This window comes from Piliocolobus tephrosceles, chromosome 17 (genome assembly GCF_002776525.5).
Source record: "Piliocolobus tephrosceles isolate RC106 chromosome 17, ASM277652v3, whole genome shotgun sequence".
In the NCBI taxonomy this organism is placed as follows: domain Eukaryota; kingdom Metazoa; phylum Chordata; class Mammalia; order Primates; family Cercopithecidae; genus Piliocolobus; species Piliocolobus tephrosceles.
In genome coordinates this window covers 29,025,281-29,050,620 of record NC_045450.1, presented here as the reverse complement: position 1 = coordinate 29,050,620, position 25,340 = coordinate 29,025,281, and the positions used below count along the sequence as shown (strand labels likewise).

Below are 25,340 nucleotides of genomic sequence, written 5' to 3'. Positions count from 1 at the left end.
TCCCTTCCTGCTTCTTCAATCACCAGCAAATCTTGACATCCATGGGGCAGGCTGTGGATTCCCCAGAAGCTCCCGTTTTTTGCCCACATCTGGGCAGCCAACGTCTTACAGTGGTGCTTGTTTTTTCAGCTGCATCAAGAAACCACCCTCTCATCCTCTCTCAAGCCAGGTCTGCGGCAAATCCTCTCACAATGTCTCTTCTGTTTTCTTGGTCTTTTTATTGTATCCCCTGGGCTTCCACTAGCAGAAGCCTGGACGTGTCCTTTTGAAAAATGACCCCACCAATCAGGCAAGGATGGCTCAAGTTCTGGGCTCTGCCTCTTGCTATTGATGGGAACTTATCTATCTGAACCTTGGTTTTCTCATCTGTAAAATGGGAACGGGCCTGCCCACCACCCAGGATGTTGTGAGGATGCAATAAGGTGATTCCTACCACGTACTCAGCACTGCCTGGCACACAGGTGATGCTCAGTGGACCCTGGTCCCTTCCACTTGGACCCACACCCTCCTTGCCTGCACCAGGTTTATGCTCCAGTCCCATTTGCATCAGGCACCCCACCTCATGAGTTCCAGAGATGGCTGTGAGAAGACATTTACCCCTTGTTTTTAAGTGCCACCTTCCTAACCTGGCTTCACAGACATCTCAGGCTGGGCACGATCCCCCCAAGAGCCCTGGATGTGACTTCCCCCTTCCCTCAGTCCCCTCCATAGACTCCACCCTCACCATTTGCTCTGGGAATGTTTCTGCTGCTGCTCCACCTTTGTCTAAAGGCCCAGCATGCCTGTCGTCATGGCCTCTCTAGTCTGAAGCCCCACCCTCGGTGGGGCTCCTCTCTGCCCCCATCAGAACTTTCACTCCTCAGACCGGGCTTGAGGACTCATGCCTGTCATCCCAACACTTTGAGAGTCTGTGGCAGAGGATTATTTGAGCCCAGGAGTTCAAGATCAGCCTGGGCAACAGAGCAAGACTCCCATTTCTACAAAAACACAATGTTTTAAAATTAGCCAGGTGTGATGCATGTACCTGCAGTCCCAACTACTCGGTAGGCTAAGGGAGGAGGATCACTTGAGCCCAGGAGTTCGAGGCTGCAGTGAGCTATGATTGCACCACTGCACTCCAGCCTGGGCGACATAGCAAGACTGTCTCAAAAACATGAACAGGGTGTGGTGGTGCATGCAGCCTGACAGAGACTCTGTTTTTTGTTTTTCTGAGATGGAGTTTTGCTCTTGTCACCCAGGCTGGAGTGCAATGGCACAATCTTGGCTCACTGCAACCTCTGCCTTCTGGGTTCAAGTGATTCTCCTACCTCAGCCTCCCGAATGGCTGGGATTACAGGCGCACACCACATCCGGCTTTTCTTTTTTTTATTTTTTTGTATTTTTAGTAGAGGGGTTTCACCACATTGGCCAGGCTGGTCTCGAACTCCTGACCTCAGGTGATCCTCCCACGTCAGCCTTATAAAGTGCTGGGATTACAGGCCTAAGCCACTGTGCCGGGCGGGGACCCTGTCTTATAAAGAAAAAAAATGTGAAGAAAAACCCTACAAAGAACTTCTACCCTGGAGCAGCAGGGCTCCTGCCTGAGTCGCCCTCCCCTCCTGGCTTCTCTCCTAGCCACACTTGGCCCTCCAGGGAGGACACATGGGCCCAGACACAGGCCTCACGCCTGCTCACCCTCAGTGCCAGCATGTGCTCCGCAGGGAACCGTGGCCTGCCGGGGACCTACCTGGCAGGGCGTCGGGGACTGTCTGGATGATCTCCCAGTGCGAGCCCAGCAGGAGGCAGGAACCCTTTGAGTACAAGTTCTCCCCACAGACTCTGTGCAGGGTCGGGCCACAGGCCTGGAGGCAGGAACCTGTGAGCCAGGAGCCCCTAGCACCCCCTCCTCCTTCACCCCCAGCCCCAGCCTCCTCCCCTACAACCCCTCTCCCCGCCACCGTAGCCCAAAGCACTCACTCACCAGGAGCCAGGAGCGGTTGGTGGAGGCTGCTAGGGTCAGGCCCAAGGACATGTTCACGGCCTCGGGGTGGACTGCGAGGGCAGACACGTGGGGTCTCACTCACAGCACACACTCATTTGTGGGGAGGGTCTGGACTGGAAGCTAAGCGGGGGCACAGTTGGGTCGAGGAGGGCTGAGGGGCCCAATTCCCAGGTGGTCACTCACTGTGCAGCGGGATGGGCTGGCACACGCCGGTGGCAGCTGTGCAGTCATACAGCCGTCCCGTCTGGTTGGCCGCCACCACCTCCAGAGGTGCTCCCACCACGAGTCTGGAGACACAACCGTGGCCTTGTCACTGTAGCCACAGGAGGGGTGGGAGCAGCGGGCACTGGGGGCGAGGAAGTGTCCCTCCATGGGGAAGTGAGACTTTGTGAGGGAAATCTCTTGGCATTTGCCATTTGGCAGAATATCCAGAAATCAGGGCCCGAGTATAACCCACAGATGCCCAGGGGTCATGCTGGGGTTTATTTGGTTTTGAGTGTGCATACGTGTGTATGTGTGTATTTATGTTTAGAATTTTTTTTTAACATTCACCAAAAAGAAAACTATTTAAAAACCAAAATGGCATTTCCCAATCATGGGTAAGTACATTGCGTTTCTGAGTTGCCATTATTTTGAATCACCCAAGAAATAAGATCATCTCAAGTTAATTGGAACGATTTCCTGAAGACATGTGCTTTCAAAACAAATAGTTGATTCTGTAATTCATTGGACCAATTTAAATATTATATAAGCAATTTCAGTTGGTAAAGCAGTGTACTAGGATCCATAACTATATCTAGACTTATGTAGAGTCCATGGTTTATTTGCAAAAATCCCTGAGTGGGAAAGTTTTTTAATTTCGGAAATGTTTTCTCACTACCCACAATCTCCTCACTCCAGTGAGAAAAACAGACAAATACTGGTGTATGTTAATGCGCCAAGCAAGGTTTCATTAAATGGCCATGTGAGGGCTCCTTCTAGGTGCCGCTCCTTTACAGAAAGCTACAATCCCTGTGCGTCATGATTCAGGGGATGCCTAAGGCTTTGTGAGGAAAATCTGAGCATTGGCTAGAGAGGCAGCAGTTTGGAACCTGCTGATACAAACGACGAGCAAACCTTTAGTGTAGCCCATCAACCCGCATGTTTTTCGAGACGGAGTTTCACTCTGTCGCCCAGGCTGGAGTGCAATGGCATGATCTCGGCTCACTGCCACCTCCACCTCCCAGGTTCAAGCGAATCTCCTGTGTCAGTCGCCCAGCTAACTGGGATTACAGGCATCACACCAGGCTAATTTTTGTATTTTTCAGTAGAGACAGGGTTTCACCATATTGGTCAGGCTGGTCTCGAACTCTTGACCTTAGGTGATCCACCCACCTCAGCCTCCCAAAGTGCTAGGATTATAGGCATGAGCCACCACACTCAGCCAATGTATTCTTTTTTTAAAATGTGGCCTGAAAAACTGATGGTGACAGAAGTCTGACCACTGGTTCTCTGGGTTTGTTGGGTAATAAGAAGGGGTCCATGGCAGCTCTGTGCCTGTGGGATTTTACACAGGAGCAGCTGACCTAGGTGGGGCTCACCCAGGCACAAACATGTGTATCCCTCATCAAGTTGGGTCTTTCAGATTCGTGCACTTCAGTTGGCCACATTTCGCAATAAATAAAAACAAAACCCTGGTGCCTGGCGCTTGCTTCCATCCCCCCAGACTGCTGGTCATGTGAGGAAGGGAGAGGGATGGGCAACTGGAGCTCGGTGACCTCTCCCAGCTCCTTGTGACCAGCTGAGCCTTCCTGTCCACTGGGGCTCACTGCCAGCACCACTTCCTCCATGGAGCCCTCCTGTGTCTGCTCTCTCCCTGTCTGCGCCCCCCAGACCTTGGTGACGCCTGTGTCACACTGTGACTGGAACTCTCTGGGGCAGGAGAATGTGAGCTCCTGGAAGCGGGGGCAGACTCATCATTTGTGGGTCCCAATTCGAAAGAAGAATGTGGGGTCTCTTGGGCTTGAGGGGCTCTTACCTTTCTTCTGCTCTCTCCCTCAACCTGTCCTGGGGATTTTTTATTTGCTATGCAGTGTCCCACTCCCTCAGGGTACTCCCAGGGTGAGCGCACCTAACTGACTTTACCCAGCTCATGCCAGGGGTGGAAGGTGACAGTGGTCATTGCTCCCATGTGGGTGGGGGAGCCAGCAGCTGATGCCCCTTCCCTAGGAGGTGGTGGGAGGTGGGGCTGCTGCTGAGCTAAGGCTCCAAACCCCCAGTGCATCTCCCTTCTCCCATAATTCTTTTTTTTATTTTGGCGGAGTCTCACCCTGTCACCCAGACTGGAGTAAAATGGCACGATCTCGGCTCACTGCAACCTCCACCTCCCAGGTTCAAGCAATTCTCCTGTCTCAGCCTCCTAAGTATCTGGGATTACAGGTGCCTGCCACCATGCCCAGCTAATTTTTTTTTTTTTTTTTTTTGTATTTTTAGTAGAGACAGGGTTTCGCTGTGTTGGCCAAATTGGTCTCAAACTCCTGACCTCTGATGATGTGCCTGCCTCGGCCTCCCAAAATGTTGGGATTATAGGCGTGAGCCATGGTGCCCAGCCCTGCCATCATTCTTTACTTACAAAACACAAATGCACAGATAAAATCATTAAGAATTGGCAAGGCAGAGTGGCTCACACCTGTAATCCCAGCACTTTGGGAGGCCAAGGCAGGAGGACTGCTTGAGCCCGGGAGTTCAGCCAGTCTGGACAATATAGCAAGACTCCATCTCTATAAAAAGCAAAACAAAACAAAACAAAAAACAGGCATGATGGCATGCACCTGTGGTCCCAGCTATTCAGAAGGCTGAGGTGAGAGGATCACTTTGCCCGGGAGTTTGAGGCTGCAGTAAGCTGCGACTGCACCACTGCACTCCAGCTTGGGCAACAGAGCTGGAGTAAAAATAAAAATAGAAATCATCAGGAATTTCAAGAGGTTAAGGGCAGAACATTAAACTCCAAACTTAATGAGTGTAGGCCCTGTGTGACTGCACTGGCCCCCAAGAAGTGGGCCCTGCCTGGAAGGCAGGTTAAAGGCCTCCCTCCTGAGATAAGGTGGGGTCTCGTCTAGAGTTTTGTGGCCCTTCCTGGAATTGAGAATAATACATGCTGGTATCAGGGCCTCTAAGGAGCCAAGGAAAGACTTCTTACCCCTGCTGCCCTTCCTCCAGGACGCCTCCCTGGGGTAACCCGTGTGTACCCATCCACAGGACATGATGCAGTGGAGGTTGGGGAAGGAGGGTGAGTGGGGCCTACCGAGATCCAACAAACTGCACCACGCTCTGCCCAAAGCCGCCTGCATCCTCCTGGAAGATGGTGGGCTCCTCCACATCCAGGTTGAATCCATGAAAAGAAGCCAGGACTGAGGAATATTTGGTGGGGGTGGGAGGGAGTGGGAGTTAAAGAAGCCCCAATCCCTCGGACCTCCCAGCCTCTTTTTTTTTTTTTTTTTTTGAGATGAAGTCTCGCTGTGTTGCCCAGGCTGGAGTATAGTGGCACAATCTCGGCTCACTGCAACCTCCATCTCCTGGGTTCAAGCGATTCTCCTGCCTCAGCTTCCCAAGTAGCTGGGATTACAAGTGCATGCCACCATGCCCCGCTAATTTTTGTATTTTTGGTAAAGACGGGGTTTCACCATATTGGCCAGGCTGGTCACAAACTCCTGACCTCGGGGGATCTGCCCATCTCCCTCCCAAAGTGCCTCCCAAAGTGCTGGGATTATAGGCATGAGCCAGTGCACCTGGCCAAGCCTGATTTTTGATGGCACATGAATGTGGCTGTGATGCAGTTTTCAGCAGGGGGACTCTTCCCTACGTGGAGTCAGGACTTGGGGGAAACAGGCCCAGGGAGATGAGGTCCAACCTTTCCCCCTCCCTGGTGGCTTCTGTGGCCTTCCATTCCCGGGGGAGGCTGGGGAGACCTCTCTCACCCACACCAGGAACCCCATCAGCCGGAGCGGGGAAGCCTGGGACAACATAGCCAGCTGGAGAGGTAGCTTAGTCACCACATGAGCACAGACCCTGAGCCCCTCTTCGTTCAGGTCACACTCTCCTGACTCTGGGCCACTCGCACACGAAGCACTCCCCTGCCTCAGCTCCTCATGAGAGTGGTGGGAGCCGTCCACCAGCCCCTAGCCTGCCCTCCCAGATGGAGTCCCCTCAGAATCCCTCCAAGCTTCTCCCCAGCCCCCTGGCCCCACTCACCACTCAGAAGCAGCACGGTGCCGAAGGTCATCCCTGAGCAGCGCGTCGAGGGGAAGTGGAAGGTTGGGGACACAGCACAGAAGATGCTCACCCTCCCAGGGGTTAGTTGAAATAATGATTCAGGGCCTCCACGCGGCAGGAGGAGGGGCACAGTGGGTAGGAGGGCCCTGGCTAATTAAGGAACAGAAGTGGGGGCAGGGGCCAACAACACCCTGGGGAAAAACCCTCATCCTGTCCCCCTCCACCACCTGCAGGGACCTGGCTTCCTTCTCCCAGAAGACCACCTGTCTCCAGGCCTCAGGAGCCAGTTGGTATCCAGGGAGCCCCATAGCTCTCTGACGTCCCACAGGAGTGGAAGGGCAGGAAGCAGAACAGCGGTAGAGGCCTCCACGTGTGGATGTGAGCCTGGGGAGAGGCAGGGAGAAGGCGAGCTAGGCCAGCGTGTGATTTCAAAAAGCAGAACCCATCCAGAGGAGAATGGACACCCAAAATAACAAAGTCATGCCATGGGCTACTACTCAGCAAGAAGCAAGAAACAAGATCAAACTACAAACCAGATGCCGCCGCTCATGCCAGTGGTCCCAGAGCTTTGGTGAGGCCAAGGCAGGTGGATTGTTTGAGGCCAACAGTTCGAGACCAGCCTGGGCAACATAGCCAGACCCTGTCTTTACAATAAATAAATAAATAAATAAATAACAAAAACAAACTACAGTTCTGTACAACACAGGTTAACTCAATTTTATCTTAAGTAAAAGTAAAAAACCAGACAGAATGCCTAATGTCTGGTTCCTTTCATATACGAGTTAGAGAATGGGCAAAATTCATCTACGAAGATGGAGATCAGAAGAGTGGTTGCCTACGGTGGGGCAGAGAGGAAACTTTTTCTTTCTTTTTTTTTTTTGACAAGTTTTGCTGTGTCACCCACGCTGGAATGTGGTGGCATGATCAGGGCTCACTGTAGCCTCAAATTCCCAGACTCAAGCAATTCTCCCACCTCAGCCTCCCAGTCATGGGATTACAGACGCACACCACCATGCCCAGCTAGCTTTTTTTGTTTTTTGTAGAGATGAGATCTCACTATGTTGCCCATGCTGATCTTGAGCTCCTGGACTCAAGCAGTCCTCCCCACTCCTCCTCCCAAAGTACTGGGATTACAGGTGTGAACCACCACATCCAGCCAGGAGCCTTTAGCATGTGTTAAATTTAGCATTTAACACAGTATTTTAACATTTATACAGGGGTTGGGAAGAAGATAAATGAGTGGTTGTTATTTATTTTCTGTGATATTCTGTATGTTTGAAATATTCTATTATTAAACATAAATGTTCCTTTAAATGTTCCTTCAAAATGTGACAAAAAACAAAAGTTCTATATATAAAAGGCACAGTGGGTCACACCTGTAATCCTAGCACTTTGGGAGGCCGAAGTGGATGGATCATCTGAGGTCAGGAGTTTGAGACCAGCTCTGGCCAATATGGTGAAATCCTGTCTCTACTAAAAATACAAAAATTAGCTGGGCATAGTGGTGCACGCCTGTAATCCCAGCTACTCAGGAGGCTGAGGTAGGAGAATTGCTTTAACCCGGGAGGTGGAGGTTGCAGTGAGTCAAGATTGCGCCATTGCACACCAGCCTGGGCGACAGAGCAAGACTGTCTCAATAAATAAAAAATAAAAAAAAGCCTAGAAATATACTTTGAAGGTTAAAATATGACAAGATCCCTACCTATAACATACATTATTTTGTGTATATATGTGACAGTTTTTTAAAACGTTTGACTGGGCAGAGTGGCTCATGTCTGTCATTCCAGCAGTTTGGGAGGCTGAGACAGGTGGATAGCTTGAGCTCAGGAATCCGGGACCAGCCTGGCCAACATGGTGAAACCCCATCTCTACTAAAAATACAAAGATTAACCAGGCATGGTGGTGCACACCTGAAATCCCAGCTCTTCAGGAAGCTGAGGCAGGTGAATCGCCTGAACCCAGGAGGAGGAGGTTGCAATGAGTCAAGATCACGCCACTGCATTCCAGCCTGGGCAACAGAGCAAGACTCTGTCTCAAAAACAAAACAAAATGAGACAAACAAAATATTTAAAATGTAACTAAACATCAAGTGCAAATAATATGAAACAGTTTTCTGTAAAAAAATTTTACATCAATTTACTTTAGAGCTGACATTTAATGGACAGAAGAAATTAATTGTGATGCATTAATGATGCCGTTGTGGGAAACCAGGCTGGGGGCTGTGATTGCCAAATTCGAGGCTGACTTATCTACTGCCTTACAAAGACTGCCAAGGCAAAGTGGAGCAGCAACTTTCTCCCTCTTGTGCTGAGGGGTTTGTAGCCAGCAGTACCCTGTCATCAGTTCTGTGGATCTGTGGACTTCTCCCTGTATTTGGAACCACAAAATAATTTGTTGATGATTCTTCATAATTCAAAAATTTAAAGATCTATTCATTTTCTCCATCTTCCCTGCATCTCATCTTTTACACGTTTCTATATCCCCTTTAATCTCGGACTTCCTTCTGTAAGCAGTGTTTGAAACTCACAATTTGCTGATATCAGCAACTGTAAAATTCTCCAACTTCGCCTAATTCATATTATCGCTTGTCTCAGCAAAATTTTTTGTTTTCCACTCACTTTTGGAGAGCAGTGATAAGGGCAAACTGCAGTAAGATAGTCAAATGCTCACAATCACCGCACGCCACCGAGAAATCATCTTTCTCCCAGGCCTGGAGCGGGAGCTGCCAAGGCTCGGAGTCCACAGCAGCTAAAGGTGATGCCCCCAAATTCAGTGCATCCTCTGGGGACTTGATGGCAGCTCCACCCTTAAAAGGACCACCAGCTCTCAGTAAATTTTTAATTAATTAATTAATTAATTAATTAATTAATTAATTAATTTTTATTTTGAGATGGAGTCCTGCTCTATCATCCAGGCTGGAGAGCATTAGCGCAATCTCATTTCACTGCAACCTCCGCCTCCCGGGTTCAAGCGATTCTCCTGTCTCAGCCTGCCGAGTAGCTGGGATTACAGGCACATACTACCACGCCCAGCTAATTTTTGTATTTGTAGTAGAGACGGGGTTTTGCCATATTGGCCAGGCTGGTCTCGAACTCCTGACCATACATGATCCACCTGCCTTGACCTCCCAAAGTACTGGATTACAGGAGTGAGCCACCACGCCCGTCTTCTCTCAGTACGTTTTTAAAAGTTACACTTAGATAAATAGGAAAACAACAAATTTATGTAATTGTTTTCAAATCAGTGTGAAGGAGAATATTTTTGCAAACTTTCTCCAGAATGAACTGTGTCTGCTTGGAGTGCACAACTCCATCTCCCCATGCCTTAGAGGCCACAGCCAGGATTTGGTTTTGTTTCTCCTGGTCTTCCCCTCCTCCCAGGAAATTTGGCTTTACTCTTCACATGCATTCATAATTCTCTCTCCAAGTCACTTTTTCCCCCTGCATGAGAAAAATACATCCATAGTAATGTGTTCAAGTTGCCTGCTTCCAATTCTCCCCTTTTCTGTTTGAGGTATGGATTAGATACCCTGGAATATTTGCATTGAATTTTACCTATTCCTCTACTTTGATCATCACAATGATCGCTGAGGGAAGCCAGGCTGTCAATAGACACATCTAAAATACAAAGTTGATAAGAAGGATAGAGTTTGCAAATGAAAGTAATTAAGTGCATTAGTTTAAAGCAGAGAAAAAAAAAAACCTAGCCAATAGTTCATCAGATAGAAAAGGTTTTTCTTGATGGAAAGATATCATGAAACTGACAGTTAAAGTAGAATTAATTTTTGTTGTTGTTGTTGTTACGAAACAGAGTCTCGCACTGTTACCCAAGCTAGAGGGCAGTGACATGACCATAGCTCACTGCAGCCTCGAACTCCTGGCTTCAAGTGATCCTCCCACCTCTGGTTTCTTGCTGTTGTTTGTTTGTTTTCTACAGATGGAGTCTCACTATGTTGCTCAGGCTGATCTCAAATTCTTGGGTTCAAGCAATCCTCTGGCCTCCCAAAGTACTGGAATTACAGGTATGAACCACCACACCTGGAGCCACTGCATCTGGCCTCGAAATTAATCTTTTTTTTTTTTTTTTTTTTTTTTTTGAGATGGCATCTCACTCTGTCACCCAGGCTGGAGTGCAGTGGTGCAATCTCAGCTCACTGCAACCTCGGCCTTCCAGGTTCAAGCAGTTCTCTTGCCTCAGCCTCCTGAGTAGCTGGGATTACAGGTGCATGCCACCCACGTCTGGCTAATTTTTTTTGTATTATTAGTTGATATAGGTTGGTCTGCAACTCCTGATGTCAGGTGATTCGCCCTCCTCAGCCTCCCAAAGTGCTGGGATTACAGGCATGAGCCACCATGCCCGACCCAGAATTAATTTTTGTGTCATCAGTTATAAAACCCTTGTCCAGAGGGCACAAATACAGACGTTGACTTCAAATTCTTGGTCATGTCACACTATATACTATCCTGAAGATTTTCAGCAGATCCTCTTACTTATCTGTTCACACTTGTTTTGTGCATTTCTTCATCATGCTGAATTCCTGACAGGTTTGTATAAACCATAGAGTGTGGAGACAGCTTTTTCCCTCTGAGCTGATAAAGTTTATAAAAAGTACACATTCACTCAGGCTAGAAACGAAATCATGACTAACTTGGATTCTGTATGTATGCCTCTCTTGAAAATCAGTTTGGCCACTTTGCCCCACTCACCCATGGGTGGGCTAACAGGCAGATGAACAGGGGCCAGCAGAAAATACCCACGACCAGCAGGCACTTGGCTCCCAATCTAGTTACTGTATTTCTTTCTGTTCACTCAGTTATCCTAAAACCACCAGCCCACGCTCCTTGCTGCAAAAATTGCCAGGTCATGAGTTAAGTCATAAAAAGTTGGATGCTCAACTTTTTTCTGGCTTTATAGATGTGTGTTTTGCAGACATGCAACATTAAAGACAATTTAGCTAGGCTGGGCATGGTGGCGCATGCCTGTAATCCCAGCACTTGGGGAGGCAGAAGCAGGAGGATCACTTTAGGGCAGGAGTTCAAGACCAGCCTGGGCAACACAGCGAGACACCATCTCTACAACTTTTTTTATTTTTTATTTTTATTTTTTTGAGACAGAGTCTCACTCTGTCGCTCAGGCTGAAGTGCAGTGGTGCAATCTTGGCTCACTGCAGCCTCTGCCACCCAGGTTCCAGCAATTCTTCTGCCTGTAGCTGGAATTACAGGCACATGCCACCATGCCCAGTTAATTTTTGTATTTTTAGTACAGACGGGATTTCACCATGTTGGCAAGGCTGGTCTCAAACTCCTGACCTCAGGTGATCCACCTGCCTCAACCTCCCAAAGTGCTAGGATTACAAGCATGAGCCACCGTGCTTGGCAAAATCTTTTAAAAATTAGCCAGGCATGGTGGCACACACCTTTAGTCCCAGAAGCTCGGAAGGCTGAAGCAAGAAGATCACTTGAGCCCAGAAAATCAAGGCTGCAGTGAGCTCTGATTGTGCCACTGCACTCCAGCCTACGCAACACAGCAAGATTCTGTCTCAAAAAAAATTACCATATGATTTAGCAATTCCACTTCTGGGTGTATACCCAAGAGAATTGAAAGCATGGTCTTGAAGAGATATTTGTGCACCCATGTTCACAGTGCATCATTCACAAGAGCCAAAAAAAGCAACCCAAATGCCCATTGATGGGCGAATGGATAAACAAAATGCAGTATACACACAATGGAATATTATTCAGCCTTCAAAAGGAGGGGAATTCTGACACATGCTACCACGTGGGTGAACCTTAAGGACATTATGCTAAGCAAAATATGCCAGTTGCAAAAAGACAAACACTGTATGAGTCTATTTCTATGACATGCCAAAGCAGTCAGATTCATAGAGATAGAAAGAATTGTGGTTGCCAGGAGTTAGGGAGTGGGGAGAATTGGGAGTTGTTTAATGGGTATAAGGTTTCAGTTTTATAAGACAGAAAGAGTTCTTGAGATTGGCTACACTTAAAAAAGGTTAAGATGGTAAATTTTGTGTTATGTATATTTTATCAAATTAAATTTTTTAAAGTCCCAAGTAACGATCTTTCTCTTTGACATTAATATGAAAAGCAATCTCCTACTTGCCTATTTCTCCATACAACACTGAAAAGATGAATAGGCAATGGCCATGATTTGATCCTGTTCACCATTTTCCCTCCTTTCTTAAGCACTGAATCAAGGGTGAGTGAGAGGCATCCTGTGAACTGCCGTGTGCTCTGTGAATATCGCCCTGCAAGCATCAGCCTCTTTAGCCTGAGTGCACCATAAGTAGTTAGCCCATCCTACTGATGCAGGGCAGGCAAGCTCCAAAATTGGGGCTTAGCCAGGGAGGGTTCTTAGCTTTACTCAGGAAAGAACTGAAGAGTGAACCTGTGGTGGAAGAAAGCAGGTTTATTGAAGCAGCAGTGGTAGCAAGGTGGCTGTTCCTTGCAGAGCAGGATGACCCACAGGCAGTGAGCCCACAGTAGCAGCCAGTGGACTGCTGGCTAACTGTACTTATACCGACTTTTAATTACATGCAAATTAAGGGGTGAGTTATTCAGAACTTTCTGAAAAAAGAGTGGGGAGTTTCCAGAACCATATGAGGTAACTTGCTGACCGTTGCTATGGTGTGTTACAATGGCATTTGTAAACTGTCATGGCACCGGTGGGAGTGTCTTTATGCTAATGCAACACAATAGCCAACCCTGAAAATCCAAATGTAATAAATGTACACAATAATACACAAAGGAAGAGTATCGCAAAATAACATCTCGTCGGCCAAGTGCAGTGGCTCACACCTCTAATCCCAGAACTTTCAGAGGACGAGGTGGGCAGATCATGAGGTAAGGAGTTCGAGACCAGCCTGGCCAACATGGTGAAACTCCATTTCTACTGAAAATACAAAAATCAGCTGGGCGTGGTGGTGCATGCCTGTAGTCCCAGCTATTCCAGAGGCTGAGGCAGGAGAATCGCTTGAACTTGAACCTGGGAGGCGGAGGTTGCAGTGAGCCGAGATCATGCCACTGTACTCCAGCCTGGGTGACAGAGCGAGACTCTGTCTCAAAAATAAAAAAATAAATAAAAATGGGCATGGTGGCGCACCCCTGTACTCCCTGCTACTTGGAAGGCTGAGGCAGGGGGATCACTTGAACCCGGGAGACAGAAGTTGCGGTGAGCTGAGATCGTACCACTGCACTCCAGCCTGGGCGACAGAGTGAGACTGTCTCAAAAAATAATAATAATGAAATAAGATAGAAAATAACAACTTGTTGCGTGAACTTAGACAAGCGCCCACTGGAGTCCCTGGAGTCCATGTGCCACACAATTATTAAGGCTGCAACACTAATTCTGTGCAAATCACCAGTTTCAAATATTTGAAATGTATGGGTTTCTTGCTCTTTTTATCTAAAACCTATCACTTAGAAGACCATCACTGACTACCAGTGGTTCGTGGAACACATTTTGAGAAATACCACTCTAGGGTCAATTTTGTTTTTTTGAGACATGATCTTGGTCTGTTGCCCAGGCTGGAGTGCGGTGGTCCAATCACAGCTCACTGTATCCTCAACCTCCCAGGCTCAAGTGATCCTCCTGCTTCAACCTACCAAGTAGCTGGGACTACAGGCACATGCCACCATGCCTGGGTAATTTTTAAATTTTTTTGTAGAGACAAGGTTTCAATATGTTGCCCAGGGTGGTCTCAAATTTCTGAGCACAACCCTCCTGCCTCGGCCTCCCAAAGTGCTGGGATTACAGGCATGAGCCACTGTGCCCAACCACTAGGGCTGAATTCTTACAAAGTCTCATCATCTGACTCCCTATCTGGGGAAACTGCGTAATAGTCGTCCTGGGGACTCAAAAGCTACAAAATCCACAGGGATTTTGGACCGTCTGCTGATGTATAGGAGAGAGATTTTTGGCTGGAGGTAAACGGCCACTTTCCACCTTCCCATTAAATCACTCAACTGCCTCCCTTCTGTTTTTCTAATTGAAACATCCACACGGCCCGGGTCCCTTGCTGGTGACAGCTGCAAGTGGCATCACGCCGAGGTCAGGAATCGCTTGTCCTGTGTGCCCCCAGCTCAGTGCCAAGAACCATGATGAACTTTATGCCAGGATGGTGGCATAATAGCCAGAATGACCTTCCTGTGGGCAGCAGCTCTCAATGTGGGACCCCGAAGTGCTCTTCAGTCACTCACTACATGCAGTGTGCCCTTCAACATATCCTAGGACTTGCAGGAAACGCTTGTGAGTATTGGTCACTCCAGAGACCTTTCTAGGTGGAAGAGTAGCCACTGGGGGGTTGTCCCTTCTCTATTCTATGCCCCTCCACCCGACAGCTCCACCAGCACCAGCCCTGAGAGTGGAGTGAGCAGATTAAGAGGTCAGGTTACCCCCAAGAGGGATATTCACAACCCTACTCTGGTTAGCTTCTTGTCCTGGCCCGCTGGTCAGGGTCCACCATGGTAAAGGGACCCCATAGGTCATCCTTCAGGACTCACATCCACAGAAGGCTTTTTTTTTTTTAGACCTTTGACATATATCCCAAGAGCGGTAGATGCGTCTTTTTGTGTATGTTTTAATTTATTAACACAAACATTTAAAGTACACTTAAAAAAAAATCATGTCGTGGCATTTCTTCAGTTACTATATTCGTAACCTCAAAAAATAGAAGTGGTTGGGTCTCTTCCGCCCCTGGGGCTGGGTGAGCTGCAGCTGCACCGGGGCCATGTCCCTCCCTAGAGGGCGCTCCTCCCTCCCAGCCAGCCATGCTGACCCACGTGGGAGGCCAGCTCTGCAGAACCCAGCGTGCAGGCATCTCACTCCCAATTCAGCCTGGGAAATCGGAACTGAGAGCTCCACGATGAAGCCATGAGCTGATGCTGACATGACACTAATTCACTGGAAATGAGGGTGATAGGGGACACAGAGCCTCTCATGCTGCGTGCCCTGAAGCCCACCCTCTGGGATGGAAGGGGACTTCTCACACGAAGCTGGAGAGTTCAGACATTGTCCTGAGGGTAATGGGGGAGCCGTTGAAGACAGGTGGGGATGAGCAGCGGGTTCAGAACTGTATTTTAGAAAGATGAGGCCGGGCGAGGTGGCGGGCGCCTGTATCCCAGCTACTCAGGAGGCTGAGACAACAGAATTACTTGAACCCAGGAGGTGGAGGTTGCAGTGAGCTGAGATCGCGCCATTGCACTCCAGCCTGGGCGACAGAAAGAGACTCCATCTCAAAAAAAAAAAAGAAAGAAAGAAAAGAAAAGAAAGATCATTCGTACCAGGACTGGGGGTATTGTCCATGTATTTCTAGGTAGAAATTGCAAGTCAAACCCTTTCGGGAACACAGCAGGGACCCTGTCCAAAGGGTTTCCAGTTGGAACCTTGACAAGACAAAGGCCCATTCCCAAGCAAGATGCTTTCTCCCAAACACAGGAAGCAGGCTGATCCCAGCCTCTCTCCGAGGTGGGATGGTTCCTCCCGCTCAGGCCTGACAGGTGAGGGTAAGTAAGTGGGGAAACCTCGTGGGGGAGAGGAAGTCCAAGGCAAAGAGGAGATGATTTCTCACTGGGAGGGCTGGGGGTCTATGTCCCGTTTTCTGGAGCAATTTGTCCATTTGCCTCCTCCATCATTTCCTTGTACTGACGCTTGAAGAAGCCAACCTGGGGGGAGGACCGAGAAGAAACTCAGGAAGTCCATTCAGTGGAAGAGAGGAAAAGAGATGACTGAGAGAGAGGGGTCACTATTTCTGGAATCCTTGCTAGGTTCAAAGCACTGCACTAGGAACTTTACATGCATCGTGTCATCTAGATTTAGCCAAAATTATTTTCTTTTTGAGGTGGAGTCTCACTCTGTTGCCCAGGCTGGAGTGCAGTGGCATGATCTCGGTTCGCTGCAACCTCCACCTCCTGGGTTCCAGCAATTCTCCTGCCTCAGCCTCCTCAATACCTGGGATTACAGCCATCTGCCACCATGCCCAACTAATTTTTGTATTTTTAGTAGAGACGGGGTTTCACCACATAGGCCAGGCTGGTCTCTAACTCCTGACCTCAAGCGATCCACCTGCCTCGGTCTCCCAAACTGCTGGGATTACAGCCATGAACCACCACACCCGGCCTAGATTTAGCCAAAATTCTGTGAGCTGGGGTAGAATCACCTTCACATTGAGAAATCAAGGCCCAGAGTGGAGCAGACACTGGCCTATGGTCAAAGACAAAAAGAACCCGTGGTGATGTCGACATTCAAACCCAGGTCTGTGCTTTTATATGATAATCTGCTGTCAAGGGAAACATGTAGAATGATGGAGAAGAGCGGGAAAGAAAGGGAGAAAGATTGGAGGAAACCTGGGAATCACAAAGTAGGGGGATATTGGGGACAGGTGACATTGCAGGTGGGAGGCAGTTTCTCATGTGAAGTGACCCAGTAAGAAAGTGCCTTCGGTGAGCTCCTTCTCACTCTGCAAAAAGAGCGGGACCAGATGCTGGTGGTGTGAGGAGTGGCATAAAACACTCACTTTGTACAGTGCTGCTGTGATGAGCGCCAGCAGCAGCAGACCCCCAATGGAGCTGCCTACGATGATGGGGGTGGGGTTGTGGACCTCGTACTTCTCCAGCACCGTTGTTGTCTGAAGTGGAGGTGACCCAGTCAGAGCACTCCCGTCCTCCTGCTGTCCCAGACTCCTCCCAGGCTCCCCAACTTTTAACTCCCTCTCCACCTTCCCCAGGCCCTGCTCCAAGAGGTGAGACGCAGCAGCACCCACGCCCTTAGGAACAGCTGTCTTGCCCATAGATCTTCACCCTCCTCCACCTAGGCTTGCAAACCCCTACCCAGCACCGCGGATGTAGCCCTAGGGGCCTCTTTCCAGCCTGGTCGCTGCCCCCCACACGGTCTCTACCTGAGCTCTCATAAATGCCTCCTGTCCTGGAAGCTGGGAGTACACGGATGTGTCGAACGTAATTTCAGCCACACTCACAACTGACACCTTCTTCTGTGATGTCTGCAAAGGGGTTGGGCGAAACCTGTGGAACTGGCTCTGGGGGAGGCTCAGAGCTCCAGGGATGCCCTGGTTTGCAGATGGGCACGGACATGCCAGGTCCCGCCTGAGTCTGGGGCATAGGCTCTGTCGTTGCGCCCACACACCTGGCGGACCCAGCCAAAACTGAGGTTGCCCTTCAGGGTGAAATCCAGCTCCTCCTGGATGCTGAAGGAGGGCACATCACAGCGGAACCGCAGGCAGCCAGCAATGGAGCAGTCCTGGGGGCAGATACATAGCACGGGGCTGAGAAAGATGTGTGAAGGTGGGAGGCAGCATTACACAGTGTGATCTGAGGGCAGTGGCCACATCCGAATGCAAGAGGGTACTTCAGCAGGATAGATGTGGAATATGAATGCCTGGGTCAAATTCCTCTGATGTGTGGCCTACAGTGAGGGCCGGCCCGGAGCCCTCCTCACCAGCACGGGATTCTTCTGAATGTGTGCCAGGAAGTCAGATGCTGGGGGTGCGATTTTCTCTGAGGAGCACCGAAGGGATGGGTTCTGGGGAAAATGCAGAGAACAAGTGTCTCAGCTTGGACATCAGAGACTCACATGGGGCACAAGGAATCCAGGTAGAAAGGGCATTCGTGGAGGAGCCACATGTAGTCCTTGGGTACCTGGGGGTGGGAGACCTCCACCTCCATCCACACAGCCTCCTGGTTCAGCTCCACAGGCACCCAGAAGTTGATGCTGACAGGCAGGTCCCTCTGTCCCAGGTTATTAACCTGCACAGAGGGCGCTGAGGGCAGAGCCCACGCCAAAGCCCACATCCCTCCCCAGTCTCCAGCTCCCAGCCTCCCACCCCAGCCCAGGCTCCTGCGTCTCCACCACCTGCCTGGTATCTGTGCATGGCCACACGGCTCTCCTTCTCCTCAGAGTCTGAGAAGTTGAGGTACTTGGTGGATTGTTCGTGGCTGGAGAGAGAAGAGGCATAGGTGGATGTGAACTACCACAGGGCATCTGCAGAAGGCGTTGGCTAGAGCATGAGAGGACAGGTGGTCGGTGGGGCCTTGGTGTGTCCTGGAATGAGGGCTGTGGCTGAGTTAGGTTAAAAGAGAGTTTAGAGGCCAGGCACGGTGGCTCATGCCTATAATCCCAGCACTTTGAGCTGCTGAAATGGGCGGATCACCTGAGATCAGGAGTTCGAGATCACCCTGGCCAACATGGCGAAACCCTGTCTCTATTAAAAACACAAAAATTAGCCGGGCGTGGTGGTGTGCACCTGTATTCCCAGGTACTTGGGAGGCTGAGGCAAGAGAATTGTTTGAGCCTGGGAGACAGAGGTTGCAGTGAGCCAAGATCATGCCACTGCATGACACAGCAAGACTCTTTCTCAAAAAAAAAAAAAAAAAAAAAAGAAAGAGAGAAAGAGTTTAGAGGCCAGGCATGGTGGCTCATGCCTATAATCCCAGCACTTTGACAGGCTGAGACAGGCGGGGATCACCTGAGGTCAAAAGTTCAAGATCAGCCTGGCCAACATGGAGAAACCCCATCTCTACTAAAAATACGAAAATTAGCCAGGTGTGGTGGCAGGTGGCTGTAATCCCAACTACTTGGGAGGCTGAGGCACAAGAATTGCTTGCAGCCAGGAGGCAGAGGTTGCAGTGAGCAGAGATGGTGCCACTGCACTTCAAACAAGTGCTAATTGGCTGAGCGCAGTGGCTCACACCTGCAGTCCCAGTACTTTGGGAGGCTGAGGCGGGTGGATCATCTGAGGTCAGGAGTTTGAGACCAGCCTGGCCATGGCCAACATGGAAAAACCCCATCTCTGCTAAAATACAAAACTGGCCGGGAGTGGTGGCAGGCACTTGTAATCCCAGCTACTTGGGAGGCTGAGGCATGAGAATCGCTTGAACCCAGGAGGTGGAAGTTGCAGTGAGCCAAGATTGCACTACAAAAAATTGGCAGAGGAGGAATGAGGCTTCAGAGTAGGTGCAGTGGGCTGGCGTTTGGACTATGCCAGCTAGAGGACAGGTGCCGGAAGAGTGAAGCAGTGAGGCAGTGGTGAGACCAGCCACCCGTTGGGGGTCTCAGCTACCCACTGGGTCTCCAGGCTTGTGCCCAAAACGGGCTCAGGAGGTGTTAAACTGAGACCTCATAAAGAGTCTGCTGTGGGCCCTCCCTCACCTCCAAGCCCCGGGCCTGGAAAAACCAAGGAAATGGGAGAAAAGGGCCCCCAGGAAGGCATGTGGGGGACTGGGAAGGGGCAATGCTCAGTAGCATTTGGTCAACAGCGTCAGCCTGGGTCACCCCAACCCTGTGCTGTGTCCCACGGAGCCCTGGGATCCTACACCCCCACAAAGGGCTGGAAGGAAAGCAGAGGGGCAGGCCCTGGCCCCTGCTCTCCTGCAGTCAGTGGCAGAGCTCTCTGCTCCGTTCATTGCACCGACTACCCAGCCCCACTGGCAGCCTCTTCTGCAGGCAGCTATGAGCTCTTTGCACTCATTTATTTTTTTAAGAGCCAGGGTCTTGCTCTGTTGCCCAGTCTGGAAGGCAGTGATGTGATCACAGCTCACAGCAGCCTTGAACTGCTCTTGGGCTCAAGTGAGCCTCCCACCTCAGCCTCCCAAGTAGTTGAAACTAAAGATGTGTGCCACCATGCCTGGCTAATTTTAAAAATTGTTTTGTAGGGACAGGGACAGGGACAGGGTCTCACCATGTTGCCCAGGCTGATCCTGAACTCCCGGCCTCAAGCGATCCTCCTACCTCTGCCTCCCCACAAAATGCTCCAACCTGGCACTCCCTTTGCCCCAACCCACAGAGTCACATCTGCTGTGTGTGGCTGAGCTGTGGACCACACATGCCTAGAGGAGGTGGGGCCTGCCTGTGGGTCCCCCGCTAAGGGGTATGAGAGCCTGGGGCACACCCCAGCACACGAGCTCAGAGCATGCACCTGGCTGGGAGCCTCCACGCGTGCAGGTGCAGGTGAGAGTGGGAAACACCAGGCACAGAACATCCAGCAAGGCACACCCCACAAGGGCGAGGGTTCGTGTCTGGTTTTGATCACAGGTAATAGGGGCTCAGTAAATCATCGATGAATGTCAAATGAATGTGTGGAAAATAACCGCAGCACCATGCCTGGCACACAGCAAATTCCAGGAAGGCATTGGCTGAAGGAAGGTGTCTGCTGAAACACTTGACCTTTTAGTTTCAAACACCTTATCTCATCCTCTCCGGCAGCATTTCAAGGCCTTTTTTTTTTTTTTTTTTTTTTGAGATGGAGTTTCGCTCTTGTCGCCCAGGCTGGAGTGCAATGGTGCAATCTTGGCTCACTGTAACTTCCACCTCCTGGGTTCAAGCGATTCTCATGCCTCAGCCTCCCAAGTAGCTGGGATTACAAGTGCCTGCCACCACTCTCGGCCAGTTTTGTATTTTAGTAGAGATGGGGTTTCTCCATGTTGGCCATGGCCAGGCTGGTCTCAAACTCCTGACCTCAGATGATCCACCCGCCTCAGCCTCCCAAAGTGCTGGGATTACAGGCGTGAAACACCACATCCAGTCAGCCCTATATTTTTATCCAGCTTCTCCCTGACATACAACCTCTGTGGCAGGCAGGTCATCTGTCCTTATCCTTCCCCAAGGGTACAGGGAAGAGGAAGAGGGGCTTCTAAAAGCCCTGCAGGATACAAGTGTATTCCCAGGACAAGAAGAAATGTCCTGTCCGGATGCCAAGGGCCCCACGATGCTGTGGATGCTTCCGTGTTAACTGAGGCCTCTCCTTACAAGGGGTCCTAGCCCCATCTTGGAAACCCACATCCCCTGCGCCCATGCAATACAGAACCACAGTGGCCCTAGATGGAATTCGGGCTTGGACCAGGATAACTTTGCTCCCCAGTGAGGCTTAGAAGAACATCCAAGGTAGGGACATGTCTCGTATCTCCTGGGGAAGCCAAGAGAATCTTGGTGCTTTTGAGAAAGGCTTCAGTAACGCCTATCAAAACTGGGGTAAAATGATAATAACGTTATAATTATTATCATAACCAGCCCACAATAAACACTTGTTGACAGCCAGACGTGATAGCTCATGCCCATAATCCCAGCACCTTGGGAGGCCAGGGTGGGTGGGTCACTTGAGGTCAGGAGTTCGAAACCAGCCTGGCCAACATGATGAAACCCTGTCTCCACTAAAAATACAAAAATTAGCTGAGCATGGTGGTGCGTGCCTGTAATCCCAGCTACTCCAGAGGCTGAGGCAGAAGAATCACTTAAACTTGAACTTGGGAGGCAGAGGTTGCAGTAAGGCAAGATCATGCCACTGCACTCCAGCCTGGGCAACAGAGCAAGATTCTGTCTCAGAAAAAAAAAAAAAAAAATGGGCAAAGGATACCAATAGACACTTCTCAAAAGAATATATATGGTGTTTCAGTAACAAAACATTAACAAAAAAGTAAAAAAAAGAACATTATACAAGTGGCCAAAAAATGTATGAAAAAATGCTCAGCATCACTAATCATCAGACAAATGCAAATCAACCAAAATGAGAAACCATCTCACACCAGTCAGAGTGAGTACTATTAAAAAGTCAAAAACAGCAGATGCTGATGAGGCTGCAGAGAAAAAGGAACCCTTACACACTGTTGGTGGGGAAGTAAATTAGTTCAGCTACTGTGGAAAGTAGTTTGGACATTTCTCAACAAACTTAAACACAGAGCTACCATTTGACCGAGCAATCTCATTAGTGGATATAGCTCCCCTTTCCCAAAATAAATCATTCTACCAAAAAGAGACATGCACTCATATGTTCACTGCTGTGCTATTCACAACAGCGAAGACATGGAATCAACCTAGATGCCCATCCGTGGGATAAGGAAAATGTACATATACATGGGGCATATACACCCACAGAATACTATGCAGCCATGAAGAGAATGAAATCATGTCCCCTGCAGTAACATGGATGGAGCTGGAGTCCATAATCCTAAGCAAATTAGCACAGGAACAGAAAAGTAAATACTGCATGTTCTCACTTACACGTGGGAGGTAAGCACTGAGCAAACATGGAAACAATAGACACTGTGGACTGGAGCGTGCAGGGAGGGGCATGGGTTGAAAAACTACCTATCGGGTTCCATGTTCACTACCAGAGTGGTGGGATTTGTACCCCAAACCTCAGCATCATGCAATATTCCCATGTAACAAATCTGTACAGGTATCCCCCCAATCTAACATCAAAGTTGAAATAAAAATTTAGAAAATAGGCTGGGTATGGTGGCTCATGCCTGTAATCCCATCACTTTGGGAGAGGCAGGTGGATCACGTGAGGTCATGTGTTGGAGACCATCCTGGCCAACATGGTGAAACCCTGCCGTCTCTACTAAAAATTCAAAAATGAACTGGGTGTGGTGGCACACACCTGTAATCCCAGCTACTCAGGAAGCTGAGGCAGAAGAATCACTTGAACCCGGGAGGCAGAGTTTGCAGTGAGCCGAGATCGTGCCATTGCACTCCAGCCTGGGCAACAAGAGAAAACTCTGTCTCAAAAAACAATAATAATAATAATAATTGAATCAAAGATAAAAGGAAACGAAAACCAAAACAAAACAAATGTGTTGACTGGTAAGTGCCACTGGCAGTATTATCTACCACACAAAACCTACCACATCTCATGTTCAGCTGCTGCAGGGGGCAAGAATCACCCCTATCTGGGTCAGAGAGAAGAACCCTTTTTCCTGCGGTGGGGTACCTGCTGACCTGCTAGCCACAGTGTAGACGGCATACTTCAGCGGGAGCTCCAGCTGGAAGGTGGTCTTGTTCGTCCTGGGAGTGTTGTTCTCACTGGAGAAAGAGGAGAGACCCAGTTGCCAAAGGCCCCAGAGGAGGAGAATGGGGTGTGAGGCTGGAGATAAGGGGCACTGCCCCTGGCCTGGCCAGGCTCACCTGCTCACATTGGCTGTCAAAAGCAGCCGGTCTCCCAGGACAGCCTTGGGGGAGACGTCAAAGGTAGCCAAGAAGGTGATCTGAGGAAAAGGAACTGAGAGGTCACAGAGCAGTAAAGACAGGGTGGGGCAGGGCAGTGGCAAGGAGACAGAAGCCAGGCTGACCTGGGCGCCACCACGGAAGATGAGGTGGTTGATTCTGCAGCTGGTACTCCAGGTGCTCTGGCTCCCAGCTGGGGCGCTGTCACATGTCAGGCGCAGGGAACGCAGCTGCCCCTGTTTCTAGGCATGAGAAAAAGCAGACGAGTATTAGTTGAAACTAAAAGCAATGGAAAAAACCACAATTACTTTTGCACCAACCTAATATAACAACATTCCAAAAACACGCCATGAAGTAGTGATGAAGCTTCCTGGAGCCCGCCTTAAGCTTATGCTTTTGTTTATTTGTTTGTTTGTTTATTGAGACCAGGTCTCACTGTGTCACCTAGGCTAGAGAGCAGTGATGCAATCACAGCTCACTGCAGCCTCAAACTCCTGACTTCAAGCCATCCTCTCGCCTCAGCCTCCTGAGTAGCTGGGACTACAGGCACACACCACCATGCCTGGGTAATTTTTTTTAACATTTTTTTTTATAGATGGGATCTCACTATGTTGCCCAGGCTGGTCTTGAACTCCTGGCCTCAAGCAATCCTCCCACCTTGGCCCCCCAAAACACTAGGATTACAGGTATGAGCCACCATGTCCAGCCAAGGTCATGTTTTTAAAAGCTCCCCCATAGCTATCTGGTCAAACTTTCTTCCAAAGTAGAAATCTCAACTGTATTAAAATGTTCACCTTTTTATTGTTATTTTAAAGGCCTCTTATTATGGAAATTTTGAAACACATTCAAAAATAGACTGAAAATCAATCCCCATACCGGCATCACTGATTTTAAGTAATCAACAGTTTTCTACTCTTGTTTCTAGTATGTTCTCTTTCTGAACACTTTAAAGCACATTCCAAACATCATATTGTTTCACCTGGAAATACTTCAGTGTATACCACCAACAGATAAGGGTATTTTAAACATAACCACAAGATGCAACAAATCACGGCCAACAAAATTAACAATTACTCTGTAATATACCAATATTGGTCATGTTCTATTTTCTTAGATTGTCTCCAAAAATGTTATTTTACAGTTCATTTGTTAAAAGCAATATTCAACAAAAGTCCACACATTACATTTGGTTAATATGTCTAGGAGCACTTTCATTGACAAGGATCACCCCTCACATGCAAGAGATGGCCCTTCCTGGTGCGTTCTTTTATAGATTAATCAAAATGCACTTCCGTTGGGAATATTAGACTAAGAGAGACAGCAGAAATAACAACCAAACATCATATGTGGACCTAGGTTGAATTTTGGTTCAAATAGACCAGAAGTAAAAAGATATTTTTGAGACAATTACGGAATTTTGACTATGATCTTAATACCAAGGAATCACTTATTTCACTGATAATGGTGTTGAGGTCATATAAGATGTCCTCATTGTTCAGAACTATAGAGTGTGTCTTTGTCTGTTCCCTGCTGCTATAACAGATTACCACAAACTAGGTAGTGTATCAATAGAAGCTTTGTGGTTCTGGAGGCTGGGAAGTCCAAGAACATGGCACCAGTATCTGGTGAAGGTCTTTGTGTTGCATCATCTCACAGCAGAAGGCAGAGGAGCAAGAGAATACGTGTGAGAGTGAGAGGGAAAGGGGGCCAAACTTATCCTTTAATTAGAAACCCACTCCTGAGCCAGGCTCCATGGCTCACGCCTGTAATCCTAGTACTTTGGGAAGCCAAGGCAGGTGGATCACTTGAGGTCAGGAATTCAAGACCAGACTGCCCAACATGGTGAAACCCCATCCCTAGTAAAAATGCAAAACTTAGCTGGGCGTGGGGGTGGGCACCTGTAATCCCAGCTACTGGGGAGGCTGAGGCACAAGAATTGCTTGAACTTGGGAGGCAGAGGCTGCAGTGAGCCAAGATCGTGCCATTGCACCCAAGCCTGGACAACAGAGCAAGACCCCATCAAAAAAAGAAAGAAGAAAAAAAGAAAGAAAGGAAGAAAGAGAGAGAGAGAGAAGGAAGGAAGGAAGGAAGGAAGGAAGGAAGGAAGGAAGGAAGGAAGGAAGGAAGGAAGGGAGGGAGG

The 25,340-nt window shown here is 49.0% G+C and overlaps 2 protein-coding genes across 14 annotated transcripts in view; both read right to left on the bottom strand.

The window, feature by feature from the left end:
* Nucleotides 1–6,419, bottom strand: part of ITGAD (integrin subunit alpha D) — a 33,047-nt gene extending 26,628 nt beyond the window's left edge. For 2 of the 10 annotated variants that reach the window (XM_023191084.2, XM_023191080.1), the window contains exons 1-5: nucleotides 6,212–6,406; nucleotides 5,265–5,370; nucleotides 2,165–2,268; nucleotides 1,961–2,031; nucleotides 1,727–1,841 (exon numbers count right to left, since the gene is read on the bottom strand). In XM_023191084.2, the coding sequence (XP_023046852.1) occupies nucleotides 1,727–1,841; nucleotides 1,961–2,031; nucleotides 2,165–2,268; nucleotides 5,265–5,370; nucleotides 6,212–6,242 (427 nt within the window). In that variant the 5' untranslated portion in view covers nucleotides 6,243–6,406. Of the gene's footprint in view, nucleotides 1–1,726; nucleotides 1,856–1,960; nucleotides 2,032–2,164; nucleotides 2,269–5,264; nucleotides 5,371–6,211 lie in introns of all 10 variants that reach the window. The other 8 variants (XM_023191086.2, XM_023191082.2, XM_023191079.2 and 5 more) reach the window with 8 other exon arrangements.
* An 8,393-nt stretch (nucleotides 6,420–14,812) lies between these two features.
* Nucleotides 14,813–25,340, bottom strand: part of ITGAX (integrin subunit alpha X) — a 29,573-nt gene continuing 19,045 nt past the window's right edge. Inside the window, exons 21-31 of one of the 4 annotated variants that reach the window (XM_023191077.2) lie at nucleotides 23,326–23,442; nucleotides 23,162–23,241; nucleotides 22,976–23,059; nucleotides 18,120–18,198; nucleotides 17,902–18,009; nucleotides 17,702–17,785; nucleotides 17,390–17,503; nucleotides 17,145–17,246; nucleotides 16,764–16,874; nucleotides 15,819–15,912; nucleotides 14,813–15,482 (exon numbers count right to left, since the gene is read on the bottom strand). In XM_023191077.2, coding sequence (XP_023046845.1) covers nucleotides 15,835–15,912; nucleotides 16,764–16,874; nucleotides 17,145–17,246; nucleotides 17,390–17,503; nucleotides 17,702–17,785; nucleotides 17,902–18,009; nucleotides 18,120–18,198; nucleotides 22,976–23,059; nucleotides 23,162–23,241; nucleotides 23,326–23,442 — 957 coding nt within the window. In that variant the 3' untranslated portion in view covers nucleotides 14,813–15,482; nucleotides 15,819–15,834. Of the gene's footprint in view, nucleotides 15,483–15,536; nucleotides 15,913–16,763; nucleotides 16,875–17,144; nucleotides 17,247–17,389; nucleotides 17,504–17,701; nucleotides 17,786–17,901; nucleotides 18,010–18,119; nucleotides 18,199–22,967; nucleotides 23,060–23,161; nucleotides 23,242–23,325; nucleotides 23,443–25,340 lie in introns of those variants that run through there. The other 3 variants (XM_023191078.2, XM_023191076.1, XR_002726166.2) reach the window with 3 other exon arrangements.